At 40.9% G+C, this 26,325-nt stretch overlaps 1 protein-coding gene across 1 annotated transcript in view; it reads right to left on the bottom strand.

Annotated features, from left to right (window-relative positions):
• The window catches only part of FREM1 (FRAS1 related extracellular matrix 1), a 148,523-nt gene extending 136,345 nt beyond the window's left edge, over positions 1-12,178 (bottom strand). The window contains exons 1-2 of the mRNA XM_087957666.1: positions 11,288-12,178; positions 1,702-2,169 (exon numbers count right to left, since the gene is read on the bottom strand). Of these exons, the coding sequence (XP_087813792.1) occupies positions 1,702-2,076 (375 nt within the window). The 5' untranslated portion in view covers positions 2,077-2,169; positions 11,288-12,178. The remainder of the gene's footprint in view (positions 1-1,701; positions 2,170-11,287) is intronic.
• Positions 12,179-26,325: the final 14,147 nt, after the last annotated feature.

Here is a 26,325-nt window from a genome sequence, read left to right as displayed (position 1 = left end):
TACAATGCTTGCATCTTGAGCATGTAGCAGTTTGTGTGTGTGTGGTTAGTAAAGAAGAAATAAATGCTGAAAGATCCCAAAAGGCCACGTGTGATTTAAATTTATAGCACTGTGGCTCAGTGTGTTTGCTTTCCTGTATATCCTCTGTACTATTTGTTTGTTTTAACAGCATGTCGTCTCCTGGAAATCCTTTTCCTTCCCTCCATTAGAGTTCTGAGAAGAGCATTTGGATAAATGTAGGACTCTTCCTAAAGTTTGCAAAATGGTTTAATTTGGAAGTGATGTTCATTTAGAGTAGAATAGATATTTCTGAATTTAGTCTATTTCCGTTCTGGATTCCATGGAGCTTTTGCATGCAATCAAGGAGGTGGTGCGATCTCCACAACCTTCCTCCAGACCAGGGGTCTCCAACCTTGGCAATTTGAAGACTTTATGCTGGCTTTAAGCTGGCTGAGGAATTCTGGGAGTTGAAGTCCACAAGTTGCCAGGGTTGGAGACCCCTGCTCCAGACTGTCTCCTCCAAACCCTCCACTGATTTGTATTAAAGCGTATTAAATCTTCCCCATTTTCTCCCATTCCTGAAAATGTCCTCTCATACTTATAGAGAGAAACTTAACATGCATGTGTATTTTTTTCCCATGTTAGGGGGCAGGAGAAGGAATTTCTGCTTTTCCTCAATCTCATGTTGGATCCATATGACGGAGTTCTAAGACCAGTCATTGTGCAGGGTGCCAAGATGTCTGACTACTCACGTAGTGTTTATTCTTTTTATATGGTTTTCCACAAGTAGCAAAAGGCAACATAGATACAGCATTAGGATTGGTTAATCCCCTCACCAATCCTTAAGAATAGTGATGATCTTAACAGGTGAGATCATTGCACTAGTCCAGGACTTACCAGTGAGATCATGCAAAGAGGCAAAGAGCCCCCCACCTCCCCAGATATTAGGCACAGCAGTATGCTGCAGGATCTACAGGATCTCAATTGCTACTACATCCATACATTAAGTTGGATGGTGTTACCCTGTTTCTCCAACAGTACAGCCTCCCCAATAGGAAGTCCCAGCATGTTTTATAGGCATGAAATGAAATTAAGCCCCTCCCCCCAAATTAAGGCCTATATTAAAACATGCGAAATGGGGGGGAATGGTGGGGGGGTTTTGCCGTTAGGAAGTACTTTTGTTGCACACCCGGATATGGTGCTGCCTGCGTTGACCCCGATACGAAGTGCCCCACCAACGCCGAGGTCAACATCTAAGCTGTCGCCGCCCGCCCGCCTGAAGATGCAAGGGGGGGGATTAAGTCACCCCCGAAAAGATGACCTAGCCATTTTTTCGGGGCTCAAAAAAAAATAAGACCCGGCCTTATTATATGAGAAACACAGTATATATCTGGAATGCCCAAAGATCATATTGGACATTTCTAGAGCTTGAAATCTATCCCATCGTTTCCTAGGCAGTATCTCTTCCTCTTGTTCTCCAAGATCATCCATACATTCCATTATGTAAGTAGAACATTATTTTTGATGAATAGTTGTTTTATTTGATGGCTATCATTCTCAAGTTTTTATTCATTTTTCATCAGCCATAAAATGTCATTGCCAGAGAGAAAATCAGCTAGAGCTCAGCACTCTATCTTGTCAAATAAATAGACTTCATCTCATCAAATAATCACTGCACAATTATAGTTGAAATCCACATACCTGTGGGGTCAGCTTCCCAACTCTCTGGGCGACTGGCTCATTCATTACCACTTCTATTTTACATGCGTCCTTCTCTCTGGGGATGGAAAACTCCAACTCCTTTTGTGACAGGAAGACAGATTGACCTCTCATCACTTTTAGTCCCTGGTTGATGCTGACAAAGGTGGAGCAGGCGGTTTTCAGATTCAGGGCAAAAAGCAACAGAACCCAAATGTTTCCCATAGTGTTTCCAAACAAAAAGCACCTTGTGCAATGAGGTGTTTTCTTAATCCTTTGCAAAAAACTAAACATCACAAAAATTTCAACACTTAAGTCAAGGGTTCCAGGATACAGTATCTGGTATGTATTTTTTTTTAGTAAGGATATGTCCTGCATAATGAAACCAGGAGATCTTGGAAAGTATCCTCAGGTTAATAAATGCATAGATCAATTCCAACCTTCAGAATGGTGGACATATTTTTCCAAAATCTAGACAGAGAGAGAAAAAATGCACAAAGGGATGAGTATTTTCTGAAACAGTTAAATATTGTTTTATTTATATAGGGCCTTCATTACTTTGATAACTCAATGTGGTGACCATAGCTAATACATCTTTCTCATTTAATCTTTTGAATCTATTTTCCAATGTAATGCCAAGATTATTTTAATGTTATATATGCTATTTTTTAAATTTCAGGATGGATGGATAGATGGAGAGATGGACAGACAGACAGGCAGGCAGGCAGGCGGGTGGGCGGGCGGGCGGGCGGACAGACGGACAGACAGACAGACAGACAGACAATAAACTCCAGGAACACTTCAATATGTCTAAAGAGTATCATGGTGTGACCAGTAAAAATTTCCATCATGTCTATTAAATCACAAATATCTTCAGAAGTCTTCAGAAAGCTCCTTTCATAATCAGTATAGAAATAACTCCTGTAGTAGTCCTGTGACTACTGCAGCTCTGGAATATGGGGCCGACTTTTGCATCAATGTCAGCAAGCCACCGTCAGTCAAAATTCAAATTAGTGGTCTGCAGGATTTAAAATTGTGAGTTTGGTGGTCCCTGAGGTCCAAAAGCTTGGTGACTCCTGATCTAGATGATTGGCTGGAACAGTGGTTTAATGAATTTAAGGTTTGCCTCCAAACCTAGAAGCCTAGTTCTGTAGAAAAAGCCTGTGTCTTACTTACTTGGCATAACTTTTGTATCTCATGTACCTCATGTCCTGCTAGCTATATAAGATAGATGAATGAATGGATGGATGGATGGATGGATGAATGAATGAATGAATTGCAGTGAACCCTTCCTAAGCCCGGCCAATGTCAATCCATCAAATGAGAAAGGCCTTACAGTATCGTTAAAAAAAAAAAGCCAAGATGGGAGCCACAACGGTGTGATTGAAATATGTTTTTTTAATGTACCATACACCAAATGCATATAAAAAGCAAGCAGAGCTTTGATCACAGAGCAGTGTGGTTGCCATTTTGATCTTTCCTACAGACCCCTATCTCACTACCAAATGTATGAAAGCATTTAATGATGTCTCTCATTCACTTAGTTGTTTACCATTACAGAGGTGAAAAGAGATGTCAATAGGTAGTCATGAAGTGACTGTTTTTATAGCTTTTATATGCATCATTCTTTTACAGATGGATGGAGCAATTGTCTGCCCACGATAACCACAGGAGTAAGGCTCTATCTATTCCAAATTATCAAAAATGTATAAAACTAATGCAGAAAATGAAGCATGAGGCTCAGTTTATGCAGGCAACTACATTATTAGGAGCCACGGTGGCACAATGGTTAGAGTGCAGTACTGCAGACTACTTCTGCTGACTGCCAGCTGCCTGCAATTTGGCAGTTTGAATCTCAGCAGGCTCAAGGTTGACTCAGCCTTCCAGCCTTCTGAGGTCGGTAAAATGAGGACTCAGACTGTTGGGGGAAGTATGCTGACTCTGTAAACCGCTTAGAGAGGGCTGAAAAGTACTGTAAAATGGTATATAAGTCTCAGTCAAGGGTTGTCAAACTTGGTAAGTTTAAGACTTGTGGACTTCAACTCCCAGAATTCCTCAGCTAACATGACTGGAGGAGGAATTCTGGGAGTTGAAGTCCACAAGTCTTAAAGCTGTCAAGTTTGAAGACCCCTGGTCTAAGTGCTATTGCTATTACTATTATTTCACAATTTCCAGCACATGAGCTTTCTGTATATTATCGTTCTCATGAATATTGCTTGATTATATTTATCTCTGGCAACTGGCTCTCATATTTAGGCCTTTCCTATCCAGAAGTAGTGAATGTGGATATGTAAATCGATTTTGAATTAATATTTTCAAGAAATATCATGTTTTGTATATTGAACCAAGGATGGAAAATGGATTTATCTTTCACTGTACTCTTTAAGTCTGCAGCTAAAATAAGTAGTATATTTGTCATGAATTTCACCATATAATTAAAAGACAGCCCAAGGCTTCTAAAAAGGATTTTATAATTGAGGTAGATCCTTTTCAGAAGCCTTGGGATATCTTTTAATTATATAATGATGAAGAACCAAAATACTCTGATGGCACACTGATTTTTTATATTCAGTTAAAACAGAGTCCTTTTTCACTGTAAGAAAAAAACAAACTCTACATAGCATCTTATAAAATCATGAATTGGAAACTGGGCATTACCTAAATGTTGTGTTCAGTTTCATGAGGTAATTTATAATCTTCTGTTATAATGCTACATGAGCAGTTCTGCATAGAAAATATGATTCTAGGGAAATAAGCTTTCTCATGCTTTGGGGGGAAAACGTCAAAGAAATAAAATGTTTTTGTTGGCAACTGTAAGAAAATAGATAAGAACTATAACCTTTTATACCTAGTGAAGCTAAAAAGTATCTTATTATTGCTCCACAAAAGTGCTTATTTCATTTTTCTTTAAGAAAATATGGTAGCTATCTTCTCAGCCATTATTTGGTGCAGGTGTTCTGCAGAGGTGGTATACAGCAGGTTCTGACCAGTTTTGGAGAACCAGTAGTGGAAATTTTGAGTATTTCAATGAATCAGCAAATATCACCCTCTGACTGGCCCCATCTATACTCTGCCTCCTGAATCCCAGCTGATTGGCTGGGTCTTCTTTTGTTGCCCTGCACAGGAGAATGGAGTTGGAAAGCAGGTTAGTGGGTGGGGAGGGAATGGGATTTTGCAATAACCTTCCCCCAGGAGTGGGGAGGGAATGGGAGAGAGAGAGAGAGAGAGAGAGAGAGAGAGAAAATATTTGCAGCTGGTCCTCCTAAAAGCTGTGTGCATCTTAAAAGCAGCAGAATAAAATTGACTTTGAAACACTTTAATATCTATCTAATAACAAAGTCAATATAGCTAGATAGGAAGATAGGAAGAGTGCTGACACTTTTGAAGTCCAGAGAATACTGTAAACAGCCACGAAAACAGATCAATCCAGAATTTTCACTTGAGGCACAAATGACTAGGATTGATTTATCCTAACCTGGACCCGTTATACAAAGACCCAGCTCTCTGGGTCTCTAATGCTGGGAAAGATGGAAGAGAGGAGAAGAAGGTTAGATGGAGTTAGTTTTACAGTGATGATGATGATGATGATGACGACGACAACATTGTTGGAAGATCTGAAAAACCATGTTAGAGATGGATCACCATGGACAAAAAAGTTATATAGTCAGCAGGAGTTGAAAAGAACTTGATAGCACAAAATCAATTGCTCAAAAAGCCTAATATGATATCTAATATGATATCTGTATTCTGAACATAATTGTTAATTGTGTAGATAGTTCCAGGCTTGCAGATTGTTACGATACAATCTAGAATTTTGAAGTGGTACCATCCCGTTTTCTCTTATTGCTTCTTTGGAAATTTTCTTTTTTAAAAAGTTGAAAAGAAAAATGAAAGAGTTACACGGTGTTTTTTGACCGATAAACATAACATCACTATCCTATCTCTCACAGTTTTCAGTCAACTGATTTCAGTACAAGTGTAGCAGAGTAAGGATCTATACGTTTTACACTTCAAAGTGCCACATAAAGTGAAGACATAAAAATAATAAAGCAATCATGTCAGTTCACCACCATTTCCCTGTGTAGACTCAGAAATATATATAGTCCAATACACAAATACAATCTGAGTTTTATTTGATGCAGTTCATGAAATAGTTCTCACTTAGTTAAAGGGCACAAGGGATGCTCACGATTGACAAAATATTGCTATTTATGAAAAATGCTCCTTCTATACTACTGATACCTATAGAATTTAAAAGTCCCTAATCCAACCCATAATCTAATCCATGAGTCAGCAGTAATGTATCCTGTCATCAATTGCATTGATGTGATTCCCAAACTGCATTATGCCTCAGGAACAAGAACATCAAGTGGTGATGTCTTTTCAGATTTGGTACAGGACAAGGAAAGTAATTACTGTATATACTAGAGTATAAGCCTAGTTTTTCAGCCCATTTTTTGTGCTGAAAAAATCCCCCTCGGCTTATACTCAAGTCAGATTCCCTCTGAAAAAAAAAATGGTGTGGAGTCGCGGCCTCCGGCGGCAGCGACTCCCAACAGCCCCAGCCGGGAAGGGAAAGGCAAAAAGCACTTTGCCTTTCCCTTCCCGAGGCGGCGGGACTGGGGCCACGCCGGCGGTAGTGACTCCTGACTCAGGGGGCCTCCGAGGGAGGGGAAGAGAGTGACTCCTGCCTCCCGCTGTCATCATCATCTTCTTCTTTTGGGTTAGTGAATCAATTAAACCTTTCATGATAGTGAGATCGTTTCCCAAATTAATTATTTTTATTTTTGAAATTTACCAGTAGCTGCTGCATTTCCCACCCTCGGCTTATACTCGAGTCAATAAGTTTTCCCAGTTTTTTTGTGTAAAATTAGGTGCCTCGGCTTATATTCGGGTCGACTTATACTCGAGTATATACGGTACATGGCTTCCCTGACTTTGTTTTTCCAGCCATAGAGCATCATTCCAAACATTAATCACTCTTTAATGTATGGTGGGGATTGTCTTTTTAGCCTGCATCAGGTTAACCTATACCAGGTTGCTTTGAACAAGAGTTGAGCTGCGTGTTGAGTTGCCCATCTACCAGGCTACAGGTATGGAGGCGCATTGGAGTCCCTGCCTCTCGTTCCATTTCATCCCATACCCCAATGCTTTTCCCATTGCCATAAGCTGAGCATTCAGCATGCAAGAAAAGGAGCTTTGCATGTTGGCCACAGTAGTCCCTGCCTACAAGTGAAGCTCCCTGTTCAGGTTTTCATTTCATGAGGAATTGAAGTAGGTCAAGCAAGAGCTAGATTGCCTTTAAGACCAAGGATTGAACAATGGTTCAAACACACATATACTTCCCCACCCCGAATTGTCTAGTTGGGATCCCAGATTGCACAAAGGATTGGATTTGTGATCAAGGAAATCTAAGCACAGATCTCTTCAGATCTCCCAGCTGAAGAAGTGGATGATGAAGAGGTAAGGATGAGTCTGTACAGGGGTGAATTTTGCCTGCAGGTATTTTTCTTTGGGGTAAGTAATTGATGCAGATCGTTTTTAAAAAGACAACTTTAGTGCAATAATGTAACATGAATTTTAAAAGAATAAAGAGAGCAATAAGATGAGTCTACAGAGTTTTGTAAAGGTGGCTTTGTCTTCTTTGAAATACAAGACTCCCTTAAAAAACACCAATCCTCTTATCTTACCTTCATTTAGCAGGGAATGTTTATCTAAAAATAAAAAGAAACACAGCTGACAATTCACCTTCTCAGCCAATTTTTCTGAAGCCTTTGAAAGTCTGCCACAGGCAGGACTGTAACTATTTTAATCTAAGCAAAACATTTCATTAGGAAGGTTTAAAAAAAAAACATTGGAAGTCTCGCTCCCTCCCTGTCAAACAGGCCACTGAATCTTTGCAGACATGCTTACTGTCAAGAATATAAACTTAAAATTGGGTTTAATAGGAAATGAAAAGAGAATTTCTAACAGCCATCTGTTGGATTTCTTTTACCATGTTCCTTTACCTTAGTGTCAGCTTTTTGAGATAGTTGGGAAATCAAAACCATGAGTATTAATACTAAAGTTATTGTAAGTTACAAGTAACAGAATCTTGCACTTCCACCCAGGGTGGGATTCAAATTTTGTAAGAACCGGTTTTGTGGGTGTGGCCAGGTAGGCATGGTCATGTGACTGGGTGGGCGTGGCTTCTTTTTTTGCAGCCACCCCCCCCTATTTGGGGGGCCTTCTGGGCATCAGGGAAGCCCAGGCGTTTTTGCTCCCAGAAGGCTTCCCTGGGGCTCAGGAAGGAAAAAAAGAGCATGGGGAGCACACAGCTCCCCCCTGCTCTGTTCTGGGGCCTCCTGGGCCGCAGGGAGCCTCCTGGGGGCGTCTTTTGCTGTCAGGAGGCTTCCTGGGGCCCAGAATGGAAAAAAAATGGAGCCTAGAGGCAGTTCCCCCCTGCACTCCATTTTGGGACTTCCTGGGCCTCAGGGAAGCCTCCTGGGGGCGTTTTGCTCCCAGGAGCTTCCTTGGGGCCCAGGAAGGCAAAAATGGAGGGGGCAGGAGTGTGTGCTGCCCTCCTTCCATTTTTTGCCTTCCTGGGCCCCAAGGAAGCCTCCTGGGCAAAGCAGTAAGTAAGCTAGGGGAATCCCGGCACAGCTGATCATAGGAACAGCTGGTCGTCGGGAGAGTGAAAAAAAAAAAGAAATACCTTAAGGAGTGGCTGGGCAGGGAAGAACGCAGTCAGCGATGTTGGGCATGCGTGCAATGTTGTGCATGCGCGATAAGGACTGGGCGGGAAGGGGTGGGCAGGGAGGGCTGGGGCCAGCCAGGGGCACGATTTGCTGCTTCTCCAAACTGCACAGAATCATAACAACCGGTTCTATAGAACTGGTCCAAACCGGTAGAATCCCACACCTGCTTCCACCACCACCCTTTGCCTTTACTTCCTACAGAACTAGGGATGGTCCCTTCTTGGGCTGAGATATCTTTTGTCTGACCAGTGTCTAACTGTGGATCCTTCTTCTGTCTCCCAAGGTTATTCTCACTGACCATTATATATAGAGAAAATAAAACCTGTCTAGTCAATACGTAAACTTAGATCTCTGGGCTGGAAACTAAATCCTTGTATCTCAGGGAACTCCAAGCCCACCCACCTGAGGCATCAATTCCTTTGGTAACTAGAAGTGTGGCAAACGGATGAAATATGCACCATGACATTACTTTTAGTACCCCTTTGAAGTTTTTGAGCTGAGTTTGTATCACAAGATCACAATGCAGATGTCATCATTTCTGCCACTTACCCTCCACTCCCCACAGATTCCTAGACCCAAGGTTATAATGTGGGGTGTGGGGAATAGCACAAATAGACCTGGCACCAAAATTTTGGCTTAGGCTCCTTTTCTTTGGTTTTTTTCCTTATTTTTTTAAAAAAAATCTTTCATAGACACCAGGAAGTTAGTTGTATTCATATTCACTTTGTTACCCTTCTTGTTTAAATGTTTATTTACTTAAGCAAAAATGTGGTACTTGATTCCAATGAACGAGTTTCATATCAGGGCAGCAAGTAGCAACTTTCTTTTTAACCCTGTAACTATGGTAGTACAACTGCAAACTATGCATATTTCACTTCTCTGTTGGAAGTAGATTTTTTTTCTTTTAACAGATAACAGATAATCAGAGTTGGAAGGGACCTTGTAGGTCATCCAGTCCAATCCCCCGCCCAAGCGGGAGACCCTACACCATTTCTGACAAATGGCAGTCCAATCTCTTCTTGAAGGTCCCAAGTGATGATGCTCTCACAACTTCCGAGGGCAAGCTGTTCCATTGGTTGATTGTTCTCACTGTCAGAAAGTTTCTCCTTATTTCCAGATTGAATCTCTCCTTGTTCAATTTCCATCCATTATTCCTTGTCTGGCCTTTGGGCGCTTTAGAAAATAGCTTGACCCCCCTCCTCTCTGCAGCAGCCCCGCAAATATTGGAAGACCACTATCATGTCTCCCCTGGTCCTTCTCTTCACTAGACTAGCCATGCCCAGTCCCTGTAACCGTTCTTCTTTTAACATTTAAAGAGGTATGTAGAAGAAACTAACCCTCCTCTCATCTCAGAAAAAGACAATCAAAATTAATATTTAAAATTACTGACTGTTGCAAAAGCAGATACATTTGCAAGGATGAAACTAATATAATGTTTCTGGAAAGGCAATCACCAGAAGGAAATGCTAGTCACACATTCAAAATATTTTATCCCTATTTTCCTTTTGTAAGAATTCTGAATACTGAATATTATTTCCAAATGTCTTCCCCAAAGACAAAAGCAACTTGATCTTTCAACTTCTTCATTTACCATGTTCTTTATGAGTGTAGGAGGATGTTAAAACAGAACCACAAATCGGAAAGCTATTTAACACTTTACAGAGAAAAATGAATTAAGCAGAAGACTCCAGGTTTTACAGATGACTTCTGCAAGGTATATCTGACACTGCTGACTAAATATACCAAGAAAATATTATAACTTTCTAGGTTTTAAAAAATCCTTTCGGGGAAAAAAAAAAAACATTTGTTGGAAAAGAGTGAAAAGTTAACAGCATGCTAGATGAAAATAGTCTTCAGACAGACAAAGGAATTTTTACAATACAGGGGGAAAATCCGTTGCACAGTTGGGATTTTGGATAATTCGGTTCTAAGCAAGTTAGAAGACAGATCCTGCTGAGTTTGATGAGATTTATTCTTTAATCAGCAAATTTAAGATTGCGACCTAAATCCCATTAAAATCATTAATGTATTAAGCAGCATGTGTGCTGGGTTGTGGAATATGTTCATTTCAATAATGAGCAAAAAACTATTTCCTAAAACCTTGGATTTAGCTAGCATCTTAAAAATATAACATCATTTTATTTATTTATTCAACTTACAACCCCCATTTATTTTTCTTTTATAACCTTATGCTAATTGTATAAGCCCATCAATTCAATGAGATGTATTCTATTTTTGCCAGTCATTACTGAATTTTTCCTTTATTATAATATTTTAAAAGTTGCAAAAATATTTTTGATTGGGATTCAACATTTGTCCTGTCATTTGAAGCATGCTAAATTGCTTAGGACGTTAAACTGTTCCTACTGCAAGGCTCTAAAAGATTTGCAATCTTGTTTAATAAAAAGCATGCGCTGCTCAGCTGGTTAAACATATTGTGTAAAATATGTTTCTCAGTTTCTCCCATGCTGAGAACACTAGAAAAAGTCAAACCTCTTCCTTTTTCCAAGTTTTGTAAAGGCAGAATTTGAAGCAGAGTCAAGACAAGATGTAGGTGGTTTAAGACATGTTGTGTATAGAGTTCCACTATACAACATAAACTACTAAGGAAAGAGAATTGATGTTACAACTTTCTTTAATGGCATTTTGTTACAATATTGTTTTTCCCAGTCGCCATTAGATTTTTACCTCCATCCCAACAATTGTTCTCATGTAAATGGTTTAGGAAAAAGTCCATTCAACTTGAGCATTTACAACACATTGTTATTCTGCAAATATGACATTGCACCACTCAATTATTAGACAAAACAACTGAATCAGAAACAGAAAGAACAAAAAAAAATACTACTTACAGGTAACTGTGTCCTTTTCTTACTCTAGCCAAAGAAGCAGGAAAGGTAAAATGAGGCACTGACCCAATAATGTCTTGTTTAAAAGAGTTGCAGCAGGAGTGGGGAGGGGAGAAGAAATCTAAGGAAATGGGGAGGGGGAAGCTGAAATTCCAGTCTTTCTGGTCAGCTTGTATTTTTCTTTGTAAAAAAACATCCACATTAAAAGTCTCGCTGGCAAAGCTGCCTGCTAGACAGCTGCTGGCTTGAAAATGTCCAGAATACAAAAGCTTTGTGATAAGGATGTTCTAAAGATGCCTACAAATATTCTTACTGAGTAATTATTTTTTGGCAAAAAGCCTTGGGCCCTTCCTGTTCCTTCCTGCTGTTTCCCTCATTCCCAGCCATACACCCTTCGAATGCATTAGGCTTCCCTCGCCCCAGCTCTACCACCTCCTTTCAGACATTCAGCAGTTCAGTCAATTGCTCCCCAGTACTTGCCCCTGTTATTTTATTTCTTGATTGAGCAGCAAAATTTCAAAAGAGAAGCTCTCTCTTTTATAGAGCATGCAAGATCTCTGTCCTCGCTGAGAAATGATAGTTATTCCAAAATCCATAACTTTCATCCAGATTGTCAGAAGTCAAGCTTTGCATCTGGGGGAAAAAAATGCAACAATTCTATGGTAAACAGTTTAAGAGCAGAACAAGTGCTCTTATTTTGATATTTGGAATGTTCACATGATAACATAGTATCAGATGCAAAGAAATATCAGATGTAAAAGAAATTAAATCTAAATTAGTTTATTATTTAGTTTTATTAATGTCTGGAATACTCTACCTGACTCTGTGGTTTCTTCCCCAAACCCCAAAAACTTTAACCTTAGACTGTCTACTATTGACCTCACCCCTTTCCTAAGAGGTCTGTAGGGGGCGTGCATAAGCGCACCAACGTGCCTACCGTCCCTGTCCTATTGTTTCTTTTTATTTTTCTTATATGTATCCATTTCATGTATTCATAACTATGTTTATACTTATATCTGTTATCTTATAATCGCTTGACAAAAATAAATAAATAAAAAAATTCCAGCCAGAGGCATTTTCCCATCCTTCAAAATAATATTTTTGGCAATGCACCGTGGGAAGAACTACCACCCTCTAATGTACCTTTACCTGGGCAAAAGGTTAAAAATTTACAACCAGGATAAAAGTCAAGAAATTGGTTCAACACTTCCCTTCCGGTTTGCGAGGCTTCGGCAGCGGCAGGGATTTGCGATCCAGCACGATCCCTGCCGAGCTCACTGCCAAGGTTCCCCGATCCGTTTGGATCTGGGGGATATAGCTGCCCTGCAGGGGCAGCTGAAGACAGGGGATCTGGAAAGGGGGCAAGGGGTGTCGCAGACCCCTCTCCAGCCAGCAAAACCCCCTTTTCCCGAGGCGGAGGAGCGGCGGTCAGCAATGGCCGCCATGAAGAAACCTGCAAACGGATAAGATTGTGCAGGAGGAAGAAAATCGGAGAAATTGTGAGAGTTGTTTATGGACCGGGATAAAGTTGCCAAGGGATAAGAAAGTTTCCTGGGGCTTCTTGAAAATTGCTACGGAGAAGTTGCTACATTGTTTCCAGAGAGAGTTGCAAGCGGCGCACAGAATTCTAAAAGGGAAAGCTTTTTTTTTTTTCTTCACTCTCCTTCCTAACATGACAGTGGATGGAATAACAAGAGAAATCTGAAAATCTAGGTAATTAAATATTGAAGAGATAAGGATTTCTGAATGATTTTTTTAAAAAAAAAGACTTTAAAAAAAAATTTTTTTGCTGTGAGTGGGAAGGGAGAGGGAAAAATTGGATTAGAATTTGAAAATAAGGAGAAGACTGCCTGGATTTTTAAAGAGCTATAAATACTAACAAGGCTTCTGAAAGATATATATTAAATGGAACTTTGTGATCAAACTCCAATCCCAGAAAGAGAAAGTGAAGGAGAAAGTGCTTAAAAGAATTAACCTACTTGGATTGCTTGGTGATTTTACTACTTTTGAGAATTATCTCTGATTAAAAGCACTTGGGTGGTTGCTTGGGAAAACTTTTTCTCTTTATAATGGCATTACTTGTGGACAGATTGAAACTTTTATATCAAAAATATGAGAAAGAAAAGCAAGAAGGGAAGGATGTTTTTTGATACTCTTTTTCAGTATTTAGAAATGGCGGTCTACACTTATGTAAAATTGAATGGACAACAGGACGACTGGGACAAAGAAGAAGCCATTTTTGATGAACAAGTGACTTTGGCTGGGGAAGGAAAGGAGAAAGAGAAAAAGGAAAAAGAGACTTTAAGACCTATAAAAGCAATCAAAAAAGAGAAAAACAAGATGAAAAAGAGATATTATGTTAGAAGACAACAGAAAGGAGGAAAGCAGAGAAAAAGGGAGGTGGAGAGGCAAAGGGGTAAAGCGGACAGAGAGAAGAATAAGCAAGGGAGAAAGGGGACGAGAAGCCTCAATAGTAGACAGCAAGATGTAAAGAAACAAGAGGTTTTTTTTAGAGATAATGGGTAAACTTTATTGATAAAGGGATTCTAAAGGTACATAAGATTGTTTTTATATTTGTATTTAGAAATAATTTTAGAAAGTTGGAAATAATGTGTAATTTAAAGTGTGATAAAATGTTTAATATAACTTAGTGAAACTTGTTTTAAGAAAAGGGGAACATTTTATGAAATAAGGATTTTAGATATGATGTGGGGGGGGAATAATGGTGGAAAATATAAGTATTCCCAAAAGGCATGTTATTTAATTGAAATGGATAAAATGGTTAAGATATAAAGGAGTTGGAGAGAAAGATACAAATGAATATCAATATTAATTAGATTGTGTTATTTCAGTGGAAATTTTTTTGAAAGAGATTTGAAGTAGGAGAAGCAGGAATACCTTAATGAAATAATGATTTAAAATATGTGACGTGGGGGAATAATTATGGAAAGTAGGTGCTCCCACAAAAGTATGTTAATTAATTGAAAAGTAATGTGCTAAGTGTTTATGATATAAAAGAATATGAATATTAATGAATAGATTAGTATTGGTATTGATAATATTGTATAATTTTAGAATGTACCAAATAGAATCCCAATGTAAGTTAGGTATTTTATATTAAGTATTATAAATGTAGGGAAAGAGGTAAAGGCGTCATACTCCAATTAGTGTACAGGAGAAGCTTTTTTTTTAAAGAAGAAAGATAAATCGATAGCTGAAATAAACAGACAAAGAATAATAAATATTATGATTTGAATTAAGATGAGATAAATAAAATAAAATTACCGTATTTGCCGGCGTATAAGATGACTTTTTTGCCCTGAAAAACATGCCTCCAAGTGGGGGGTCGTCATATACGCCGGTAAATACGTTGTCACTCGGTGCAAGAGCGTGGGGGGGGCTCCGCAACTGCGAAGCCCCTTCAAGCCCAGCCGAGTCTCTCTTCCTCCTCCTCCCACCCCCCCACCCCCACCCTCCGCCCGGCTCGGGGCACTTGCGGAGGCCAATCTGGAGGTGGGGTGGGGGTGGAGCGGGAAGGTCTCTGGCGGGGCCGCTTCGCCCAGCCAGCCCCGAGCCGTGTAATGGCCCGGGGAGTGGGAGGGAGAAGGTGGTGGGGGTGGACTGTGGCGCCCCTCCTTCTGGGCAGCGGGGCAGGGGTGGCAATTTGCTCCTCCTGCTTCTCCCTCTCTTTGAAAGACCGGGAGGGCTGTGCTTGGGGCAGGGGGTGTCCTCGGGAAGTTCCTGATGGGACCCCGCTGGGCAGGGCCACCCGGCTCCCGAGCTGCTTTCCAGGGTCCCCTTGAGAAGAAAAGGGTCCGGTGGGCGGTGGAAGAAGGCGAGGGACCTCCTCCCGCCCCCTGTCCCGTCCCGTCCCTCCTCTTGTCCCCTCCTCGCTTAAGAGAGAAAGATCCGCCTCCTCTGCACCGAGCTGCCACCCGGTGCCGCGTCTCCCGGCCAGCGCGCGCTTGTGACTTGGGAACCGGCCAAGCGACTTTAAAACCGAGCGGAGGCCAGAGATAGCCGGAATTACCCTCCACACCACACACACACACACACACACACACAGAGAGAGAGAGAGAGAGAGTTGGCAGCTGTCCATCCCCCACCCTTGGAGTCCCGATGGCACGCACGCGGGCTGTCACAAAGAAAGGGAGAGGAATTGAGTGCCAGCCTGAGAAAGGCGAAGCTGCCTCTCTAAAGCATTTTGGTGGCTTTGTAAGTTTGGGGGAAAGGGGCGGGGTGTCAATCAAGAATTATATCCAGAATACCCCAAGTGTTACAACTTACCGTATTTGCCGGCGTATGAGATGACTTTTTGCCCTGAAAAACATGCCTCCAAGTGGGGGGTCGTCTTATACGGCGAGTATATAACAAAAAACTATATTTTGAGTGGAAATGTTGGGGGCTCGTCTTATACGCCCAGTCGTTTTATACGCCGGCAAATACGGTAAGAGAATCTAAGAGAGAGAAGAAGCTATATATAAAATTGAAAATGGTAATAATGATATGGAATGGCATATAAAATGAATATGAATTTGAGTTGGTGTCTGTACAAAGAGTTTTGACCCGGGATTAAGTAAATTTCAGAAAAGATGGGGTTTTTTTTATGTTTATATGTTTTGTGTTCTTATGTGTTTATGTTTGAATGAGTTAATAAAACCTTGGAGAAAGGTTAGAAAAGGACAATGGAGAGAAAGATAGAAGAAAATAAAGCACGTTAGAAAGGGGAAATATGTGATTGTAAGGAAATGTGTTAATGTTGTCAAACTTTCAAATAATTTTTAGAAATTTTTAGAAAAAAGGTTTTATGTTTATCTTGTATGTTTTGTATGCTTTTAAAATTAATAAAAATTTGTTTAAAAAAAAAAAGAAATGGGTTCAACACCAAGATTAAAATGTGGCAGGCACATATTTTCTGCAAATCAGTTTGGTTAAGTATTTTTTCCTATATTATTTCATCCTCACAAATGCCTCACATTCAATGCCTCACACTCAAGATTTGCAAGACATCCCAGAACTATCTGATTTTTTTTTTTTTGATAAAGGTTTTATTGATTTTAACAACAAACAAAAAACACATAAAACATAAAATATAACATAAAAACATCATCGTTCTTCATAAATTTACAGACAGTGTATCGGTTGGTTTACCACTCCTTTTTGTGCATCCATTTCATAGTCATCAAAATAATTATGTTACATAATAACTCATATTATCAATCAATAATTATATACCAGAACTATCTGATTTAACTGTTTTTTAAAATATCCAATATCTTAGACATGCCTTTGATAATGTAAGTTTTAAAAATTTAGTATAAACATTACATATGTTTATATGAGATAATGTAAGTTTTTAAAAGTTAGCATAAACATTGCATATGTTTACATGAGAATTATTTAATAACATGGTCCAGCATAAAACGGGATAAACAAATATACAAAACGTTGGAATAAAACTGTTTCGATATGCTGGGTCAAATTATTACACTAAAAATTGAACATCTTATTTCAGGCTCTCCTGGAAGCATCTTGCTTTAATTAAAAAAAAAAAAATCAATAGTAGGGTTCTTGATACTTCACCCACAGGCAGGGTGGGGTGGGTTCTATATCAAAATTATATCTTTGTACACTAAGGAGTATGAAAGAAAAGCAAGTCATTGTACAGATCCAGTTACTCCTTTCTTTTTGAAGAGATTCAGCAAGAAGTCTGTTGAGTTTGGAAATGCCCTTTCCAGGAAGATTAACAGCCAGATTGGTCTTAAACAGATTAACAAGACTTCTAAGCACCAGAGAGGGACAATAGCATGCAAACAAAATTATGTTGCCTGTAGGTATTGTCAACCCAGGAAGAAAAAGAAGAGTTCATTGCTTTATAAACTTACAAAATGTTAAAGAGTAGGATCAATAGTAAATCAAAGAAATGTATTCCTTCAACCACTATATATCTTAACATGTTTCATTTTTCTACTTTCTTTATGAAATCTTAACTCTATTAAATAAATAGAACTTTGGTGCCAAGCAAATTGATATCAACAGTACATTTCATCATTCTCTTTGCTTCCGTGCTGTAAATGGCAAATTAAGGAGTCTGAGCAATTCTCCCCAAAATCTTGGGAGGGAGAACATTCTGCCTCTGGATTGCCCATCTGTATTTTATGGGAAATAAGATGTCATGCGGCGACGTTTGTAAGATTTGGTTATATGAATTTATGTTTTCACTTTGTGATGTTACAATATTCTAACTGAGATTGTTTGAGTATTTAATTACAGTCCAAAACCACTCATTAAAAAAAGAAATACAACAGGTGTCATAAATATAAAGAATAAAATTACATGAAAAATCTATCCCCCAATTAATAGAGAAGTATCACATGGTAGCTGAAGGCTGTATTACTGCAACCTTCTTAGAGATTCTGGCAATTGATCCCCTAAAACCAGTTCCTGATCTGCTTTCCTAAAAGAAAAGCAGATTAACCTCATAATCACAGAAGTAATTAAAATTACTGGACAAGAGAGGAGGCTATACATTTTTATCAGCATTATATAATACACTAGCATATGCTGTTATATAATGGATATTTCAATTATTTTGTTTTTAGTCTGTCACAGAACCACATCAAGTTGCTCATGGAACTATGACTCCAGAGGATACTGGTAGAAAAACTCTCATTTGCAATAACATTAAAATAGCTTCGGGCACTGTAATGTTCAATAAAGTGGATCTATAAATTCAATATATTTATTTATTTTGCAATGTAAACTTTTTATAAGCTGAGCATTATTCCCCTAAGAGTTTCTTCCTATAAGACCTTAGGACCCAAGTTTTTTTCCTTGGGTTTGTTTATTATATTTTTATGTTGCCCATCTCACTATCCAAAACAACTCTGGGCTTTAACTTTAACAGCTGGAATGTTCTATTGGTAAATATTTTACAGCAGTGCCATCTCTTGAATTTCCCTGGCTTCTTCAAGCAAATCTATGATCCTTCCACTGTCGGACTGAACTCTGCATTCAGCAGTTCTCTTTCTGTCTTATGGCCAATCTTGTTTAGCCAATCATATTACAGCAGGGGTCCCCAACCGCCGTCCGCGGACCGTGCACCGGGTCAGCGGAACAAGCCTTACCGGTCGCTGGTTGTTGGCGCCGCCATCTTTTTGGTAAAAAGTGCTTCCGGTGAGCTTTTCGGGTAAGCTCACCGGAAGCACTTTTTCATCAAAAAGATGGCGGCGCTTATGCCTTCGGTGAGCTTTTCCGGGTAAGCCATTTCTACCCGAAAAGCTCACCGGAAGCGCTTCGCCGCCGTTTGATGAAAAAGTGCTTCCGGTGAGGTCACCAGAAGCACTTTTTCGTCAAAAAGATGGAGGCGCCCAGTTGACGCCGGTACCGGGTCGCGGCGCCCAGCTGATGCCGGAACCGGGCCGCGGTGTCGAAAAGGTTGGGGATCACTGTATTACAGTATAGTGAGCAAATAGCTACCATTCCAAAATTCCATCCCTTTTTACAATTTTACAAGTAATCCCTTTGATAAAGTTCCAAGGTTCTTACAAGCAATTTAATAACATTTTTAAATTCTCCACTTTATCTCAATTCCTTCAAAATCACGGTGATGTGCACTGTAAATAAAGATATCCAAGTACCTTTAGATATGGAATGGGCAAGAGTTAGCTTGTCTTTCTTAACCTCGTTTTGTGGGGCAGATGGTTTCCATCAGCTTCACTTTGATTAGCCTAAGCAGAAACTGATGTTTACATTTTTCACAATCTCTGGATAGAGTTTCATGGAAACTTTAGCAAACAAAATCGGCATTATTTGTTTTTAAAGTGGTTTATGATTATGTGATGACCCATACTCTCTCAAAATAACCCAAAACCCAAAACATATATTAAAGTCCGGTAAGGCCTTCAACTTAACTTCACTGTTTTATTAGGCACAGTTTAAAGTCACAAAAATGAATAATGAGGCAAAAAGAAAACCAAAACAAACCGCATTGACGAGAATTCCAAAGCAAGCCCAGATAACTAATCATAAACTCCAGGAAAATAACCGAGGAGAGTCCATGGGAAGAATGCCAGCAAAGATAAACCTCTTTCAAAGTAAACACTAAACTTTGACTCCAGCAATTCTAACTGCGTAGTTACAAACTTATATACATAGCTCCCACCTGCAAGCCATGAGGAGGATCATGGTAATCTCCTCTTGAGTAGACCTCACTTTTTCCTGATCCTCTCCTCCCTGCGTGACCTAGGATGGATAGGGGATGGGCCTGGATCCTCCTCTGACTGCTCAGCCGGCCTCTGCCCTTCCCCAGCCTCCTCCACCACCTCTGGAGCCACACTCCCACTCCCTGTTGGCTGTTCCTCCTCTTCTTCAGAGTCAGTCTCCGCCAGGGGCATGACACTATCCCCCCCGCAGGGCCCCCTCCCCCGGGACCAGGTGGACAAGGATGTTGAGGAAACTGAGCATGAAAGTCCTGGACCAAATGAGGAGCATGAACATCAGTGGCATTGACCCAGGTGAAGTCCTCTGGTCCATAACCTTTCCATGCCACTAAATACTGAAATCGGCCCTGCAACTGGGTGAATCTCGGATGCTATCCACTTCGTACTCCTCCTCTCCCAGAGGGGTTAATGGGGCCGGCTGTGATGGAGCCAGTCTATGCGGACTGTCGGCTGAGGCAGGGACTAACAGGGAACAATGAAAAACAGGATGGATACGCATGGTCCGTGACAGGGAAAGATGATAAGCCACAGGATTGATCACTGCCTCGACCGGAAAAGGTCCCAAGTAACGGTGATCAAGCTTTTTCAATGGTCGTGTCATTGGTAAGTATCGAGTAGAGAGCCAAACCTGATCGCCTACCGCTAAAGGTGTAACATTGCGACGATGTCGGTCTGCAAACCTTTTTTAGTCTTCCTTGGCTCTCTCTATTTGATTGCAGACCATGTGGTGCACGGCTTTTAACTCCTGCAAGAACGTATCCACTGCCAGAACTGGAGAATCAGACGGGGTTAAAGGGAAAAGTCGTGGATAAAACCCATAGTTAGCAAAGAAAGGGGACACATGGGTGGATACATGTTGAGCATTGTTATAAGCGAATTCTGCCACCAGCAGCACTTCCACCCAATTGTCTTGTTGAGTATTGCTGAAACAGCGGAGGTACTGCTCCAAAATAGCATTCACTCTCTGTCCCCCCACCAGTTTCGGGGTGATGAGCAGACGACAGACATGCCTGAACCTGCAGTTTCACGAGTAGGGTCTGCCAGAAGCATGCTGTAAATTGTACCACCCCCACCACCCCAATCTGATACCATGCGGTCTGGTAACCCATGCAACCGTAAAATATGGGAGATAAACAATTGAGCCATTATCTTGGCCGATGGAAGCCCTGCACATGGAATAAAGTGGGCCATTTTAGTCAACATATCCACCACCACCAAAATGGTTGTGGCACCATTTGATGGTGGTAACTCAATGATGAAATCCAATGAAACTGCCCCCCACTGTCATTCTGGCATGAGCAAGGGCTGCAAGAGACCAGGGGGTGCACCAGGAGCATACTTGGCTTGGCGACAGATCCCACAGGACGCCACATATTCCAAAACATCATGTTTAAGTCTCGGCCACCAAAATGTCCTAGAGATGAGGTGCAGTGTTTTGAACACCCCAAACTGTCCTGCCGCCAGACTATCATGACATTGGCGTAGGATAAGGCCATTAAGAGGACCTCCAGGCATGTAAATGTGATCATGGAACAACAATAGGTCTCCAATATACGCCCAAGGAGTCTCTTGTCTCCCATTCTCATCCAATTCTCGACGTTGAGCTGCCACAAATGGGTCCTGCTGCTGTGCCTCCTGAATCCTCACTCAGAGGTCTACAGGTTCCTCGGTGGCTGCAAACCGCTCCAACGGAATCACCATCTGGGGCAAGATTTTATCCTCCCTTTGGGTATTCTCAGGCTTCTGAGATAGGGCGTCGGCGCATTGATTCCCTCCACTCGGAACATAGGTCACCCGGAAATCAAATCGAGCAAAGAATAAGGACCATCTCACCTGACGCTGGTTCAGAGTTCGAGCTGTACATAGGTGTTCCAAATTGCGATGATCCATCCGAACCTCGATTTGGTGACAAGACCCCTCCAGGTGGTGCCACCATGTCTCAAAAGTGACCTTAACCTTCAATAGCTCCTTGTCCCAAATCGTATAGTTGTGCTCTGGAGCCGATAACTTCCGGGAATAATAAGCGCATGGGAACAAGGTGCCTGCAGGAGCATAGGCCTGGAGGAGCACCGCACCAACAGCCACATCGGAAGCATCTATTTCCACCACAAATGGATGGCCTGGATCAGGGTATTTGAGGATAGGCTCGAAAGCAAAGGCGACTTTCAACGCCTCAAAAGCTGCCTGCTCCTCAGCACCCCAATGGAACTTCTCCTCCTTCTTGAGCAGATTAGAAAGGGGAGCAGTCAAGGCAGCAAAGCGGGGAATAAATATGCAGTAGTACTTCGCAAACCCCAACAGTCGTTGCACATGCTTAACCCACTGTGGAGGTTCCCACGCCTGCAATGATTGTACTTTTTCTGGGTCCGTTTCCACCCCAGCAGGTGAAATATAATGTCCCAAGAAGTCAATCATGGTTTGTGCAAACTGACATTTCTCACGCTTAGCAAACAGGTGGTTATCACGCAAACGTTGCAACACCAGCTGCACATGTTGCCAGTATTCCTGCAGGGAGTCTGAGTAAATTAAAATGTCATCTAAATAAATGACCACAAATTGATCCAACAAATCACGGAAAACATCTTGCATGAAATGCATGAACACAGCTGGGGCATTGGTTAATCCAAAAGGCATCACAGTATACTCAAAATGCCTGTACCTCATCCAGAAAGCTGTTTTCCACTCATCCCCTGCAAGAATGCAAACCAAATTGTAGGCCCCACGCAAGTCCAACTTCGTAAACATCTTAGCTTGACGAAGCCACTCCATCAGTTCAGGGATGAGAGGAAGCAGGTACCGATTCCTCACTGTGATTACATTCAACTTGTGGTAATCACAACACAAACATAGCTCCCCCGATTTCTTTTTCACAAAAAGCACCAGTGCAGCCAATGGGGAGGTAGAAGCCAGATAAACCCTTTCCGGAGGTTCTTGTCAATAAAATCCCACAACGCGGCCAACTCCAGTTCCGACAGGGAATATATCCGACCCACTGGCAATTTTGCATCGGGCAACAAGTCAATTAGACAGTCATATGCCCGATGCAGAGGCAACTGATCTGCCTCCTTCTCCCCAAATACATCAGCAAAGTCCACCAACTCCGCAGGTAGGTCCACGGGTGTAGCCACACTCCCTGCACAGGAGCACAAGCAATGGTTGGCACACTTCCTATCAAGAAACTACACAGCTCCAGACAACCAGACAATCTGTGGATCATTGGCCTGTAACCACTCCAAACCGAGCACCACCAGAAAATGAGGCACTGCGGTAATGTAGAATATGGTTTTCTCCACATGCTGCCCAATACACATGCAAAGGGGTTTGGTTGCAACAACCACAAGTCCCGAATGAAGGGGCCGACCATCAATTGTCTCTACCATTACTGGCGGGGACACCCGTTGCTGAGGAATGAACCACTGCTCTACAAAATGAGCATCCATGAAATTGGCTGTGGCCCCTGAGTTTATTTATTTATTTATTTATTTGATTTGCCAATTGTTTACAAGATAATAAGTATAAGTGTATACATAGTTGTGAATACATGAAATGGGTACATATAAGAAAAATAAAAGAAGAATAAGAGAAACAATAGGACAGGGACGGTAGGCACGTTGGTGCGCTTATGCACGCCCCCTACAGACCTCTTAGGAAAGGGGTGAGGTCAATAGTAGACAGTCTAAGGTTAAAGTTTTTGGGGTTTGGGGAAGAAACTACAGAGTCGGGTAGAGTATTCCAGACATTGACCACTCTATTGCTGAAGTCGTATTTCCTGCAATCAAGTTTGGTGCGGTTAACTTTGAGTTTGTATCTATTGTGTGCTCTTGTGTTGTTATGGTTGAAGCTGAAGTATTCATTGACAGGTAGGACATTGCAATGTATGATTTTATATACCATGCTTAAATCAGACCGAAGACGGCGTAATTCAAGGTTTTCTAGTTCTAGAATTTCAAGTCTGGTGGCATAAGGTATTCTACAACGAGTAGAGGAGTGAAGAACTCTTCTTGTGAAATATTTCTGGACTTTCTCAATTGTGCTAATATCAGATATGTAATGTGGGTTCCAGACTGATGAACTGTATTCGAGTATTGGTCTAGCAAATGTTTTGTATGCTCTGGTTAGTAGTGTGATATTACCAGAGAAAAAGCTACGTAGGATTAGGTTAACAACTCTTAATGCCTTTTTGGCTATGTAGTTGCAGTGGGCTCTAGCACTTAGATCATTAGAGGTGAGTATTCCAAGGTCCTTTACAGAGCTTGGGTCATCAACAAGATCTTGACTATTCAGCTTGTATTTTATTTTCTGATTTTTTTTGCCAATATGTAAGACAGAGCATTTATTTGTTGAGATTTGAAGTTGCCATTTGTTTGACCATTCTGATACATAGTCAAGATCTTTTTGTAGGGTAGCAGTATTGTCTGTGGTATTGAACAGCTTTACATCATCAGCGAAGAGAACGCAATTGCTCTTAATATGATCACAGAGGTCATTTATGTAGAGTATGAAGAGAGTTGGTCCTAGAACACTGCCTTGGGGGACACCACTATTGACAGGTACTGAATTTGATAGGACGCTCCCAATTTTGACCATTTGTTGTCTGTTTGACAGGAATGCTTCTATCCAGTTATTCAGTTGTCCAGAGATACCATAGGATTTTATTTTTAGGAGTAGTTTGTCGTGTACCACTGAATCAAAGGCTTTACAGAAGTCTATGTAGATTGCGTCTATTGCTTTGCCCTGGTCGAGTTGTGTCGTCCATATGTTTTTGCAGTGTAAGAGTTGCAGATTACAGGATAGTTTTTTTCTGAAACCAAATTGTTTATTGGAGAGTAGGTTATTTGTCTCTAAGTGGAGGATGATGGATTGGTTAATAATTGATTCCATGACTTTACAGGTGACGCAGCTTAAGGAGATTGGCCTGTAATTTTCAACTAGGCTTGGGTCTCCCTTTTTGAAGATGGGGATGACTGTGGCTTGTGACCATAGGTTAGGCAAGGAGCTGGTCCTGAAAGATTTTTCAAAGATTGTGCTTAGAGGTTTGGCTATGGCAGTGGATAGCTTTTTTTAAGAAGTAGGCACATATTCCATCCGGTCCAATAGATAAAGATGGTTTTAGATTGCGTAGTGCTTTTTCAACATTGTCTTCTGTGAAATCGATATGTATTAGATCATTGTTGTTATCTGTGGTACGGCTAAGAAATACTGGGCATGATCCATTGCTGTTTACAAATACTGAGCCAAGAATGTGTTAAAGATGTTGGCTTTAATGGTGTCGTTGCAGTCTTTACCATCAGGTCCTATCAAGGGAGGGATGGACCTTGAGTCTTTTAGTTTGTTGTTTACAAAATTGTAAAAAGCACGGTGGAATTGGTGCTTAGAAGGTTTTCCTCTTGTTTAATGTGATAATTGGTGCATTCGGTCTTTATCTGGTGGCATAAATTTTTGTATCGGCTTTTGAAATTGGCAACGTGACCAGATTTGTTTTTCCGCCAGAGTGATCTCTTTTGGATTGAAGTTTCCTTATTGTTATGGGTAATCTGCTTTTTTGTTTTGTTTTGGGAGTTGTTGTTGGTACATATAGTTTGATGACTCTTTTGACTTCAAGTAAAAATATGTTGTAATGGTCTTCAACAGTATTGCATCCAGTGAATAGAGATTGCCAATCAAGGGATGAGAGATCGTTGTCTATAAGATCATAGTTGCCTTTTTTTTGAAGTTACAATTGGGGATTACATCATTGTGGTGATTTTTGTGTGGAAGTATGTTGAGACAAAAGTCAATCATATTGTGGTCACTGCTGGAAAAGGGTTCTTTAGTTTGTATTCCGTAAATTAAATTCAAACTATTGCAGAAGATGAGATCGAGGCAGTTGTTTAGTCTAGTGTTGTTGGTTACTAGTTGTTCCAGTCCCAGATTTGTAATAGCATTGTAGAAGGTTGTGTGTATGATTTCAGTTGTACAATCATTTAGGGTCCAGTCAATATGAGGTAGATTGAAATCACCAAGAAAGATAAAAGGGTATGGGCAGGATGCAGCCCATGTTAGTAATGTATTTAGCTTGTTTACATGTTCGATGTCATAATCAGGTGCTCTGTAACATAGTAAGAATCGAATTGTGATATTTAAGGATAGTTCACAGATGATGGTCTCAAGAAGAGCAAGCTCCTGGGTAACTTGGATATTTTTTAGATGTAAGGATTTTTATAGAAGATAGCAACACCACCTCCTCGACGATTTTCACGATCTGATCGGTAAACATGATAGTCTCTTACTGTGGTAATGGAGTTGGGGAGAGATGCATTGAGCCATGTTTCACAGACAAATATAATGTCAAGTTAGCCATATTTAGTAGGATGAGAAATTCAGGTATTTTATTCACGAGGCTTCTTGCATTGAGTAGTTTGCATTTAAGGCCGGCAGTAGTTGGAATTGAGGTAGTTGGGGGCGTGCGTGCCTAGTCTTGGGTGATGGTGGATCGGTTGAGGTAGGGTTGTGGTTGAGGGTAAAAGCTGAGTATTGGGTTGCGTGGCTTACTTTTGATACAGATCAGCATGGTAGTCAATGTACAGGTCCTTCTCTCCATTGTCTAGACGGTTTTTGAGTTCAATGCAGAGTACACGGGAGCGGGCACGTTGCTGTATGGTTAGGTCAGGGCGACAACGGAGGTTCTTATGGTTGGTGTTGGTTTTGGCGAGTGAGTTTATAGTATAAATGAATTTACGTTTGCTTGATTCATTTTTGCAAATGACTCTGCACAGGCGTGGGGCCACAGAGCCGTCACTCTTATTGAGCTCTCGGCCAATGCGTGAAATGTCAAGTATT

The sequence above is a fragment of the Notechis scutatus genome, chromosome 2 (assembly GCF_049901735.1).
Source record: "Notechis scutatus isolate UNSWTSFEM ecotype Mainland chromosome 2, rNotScu1.2, whole genome shotgun sequence".
NCBI classification, from domain to species: Eukaryota; Metazoa; Chordata; class Lepidosauria; order Squamata; family Elapidae; genus Notechis; species Notechis scutatus.
This window is presented reverse-complemented; position numbering and strand designations above follow the sequence as displayed.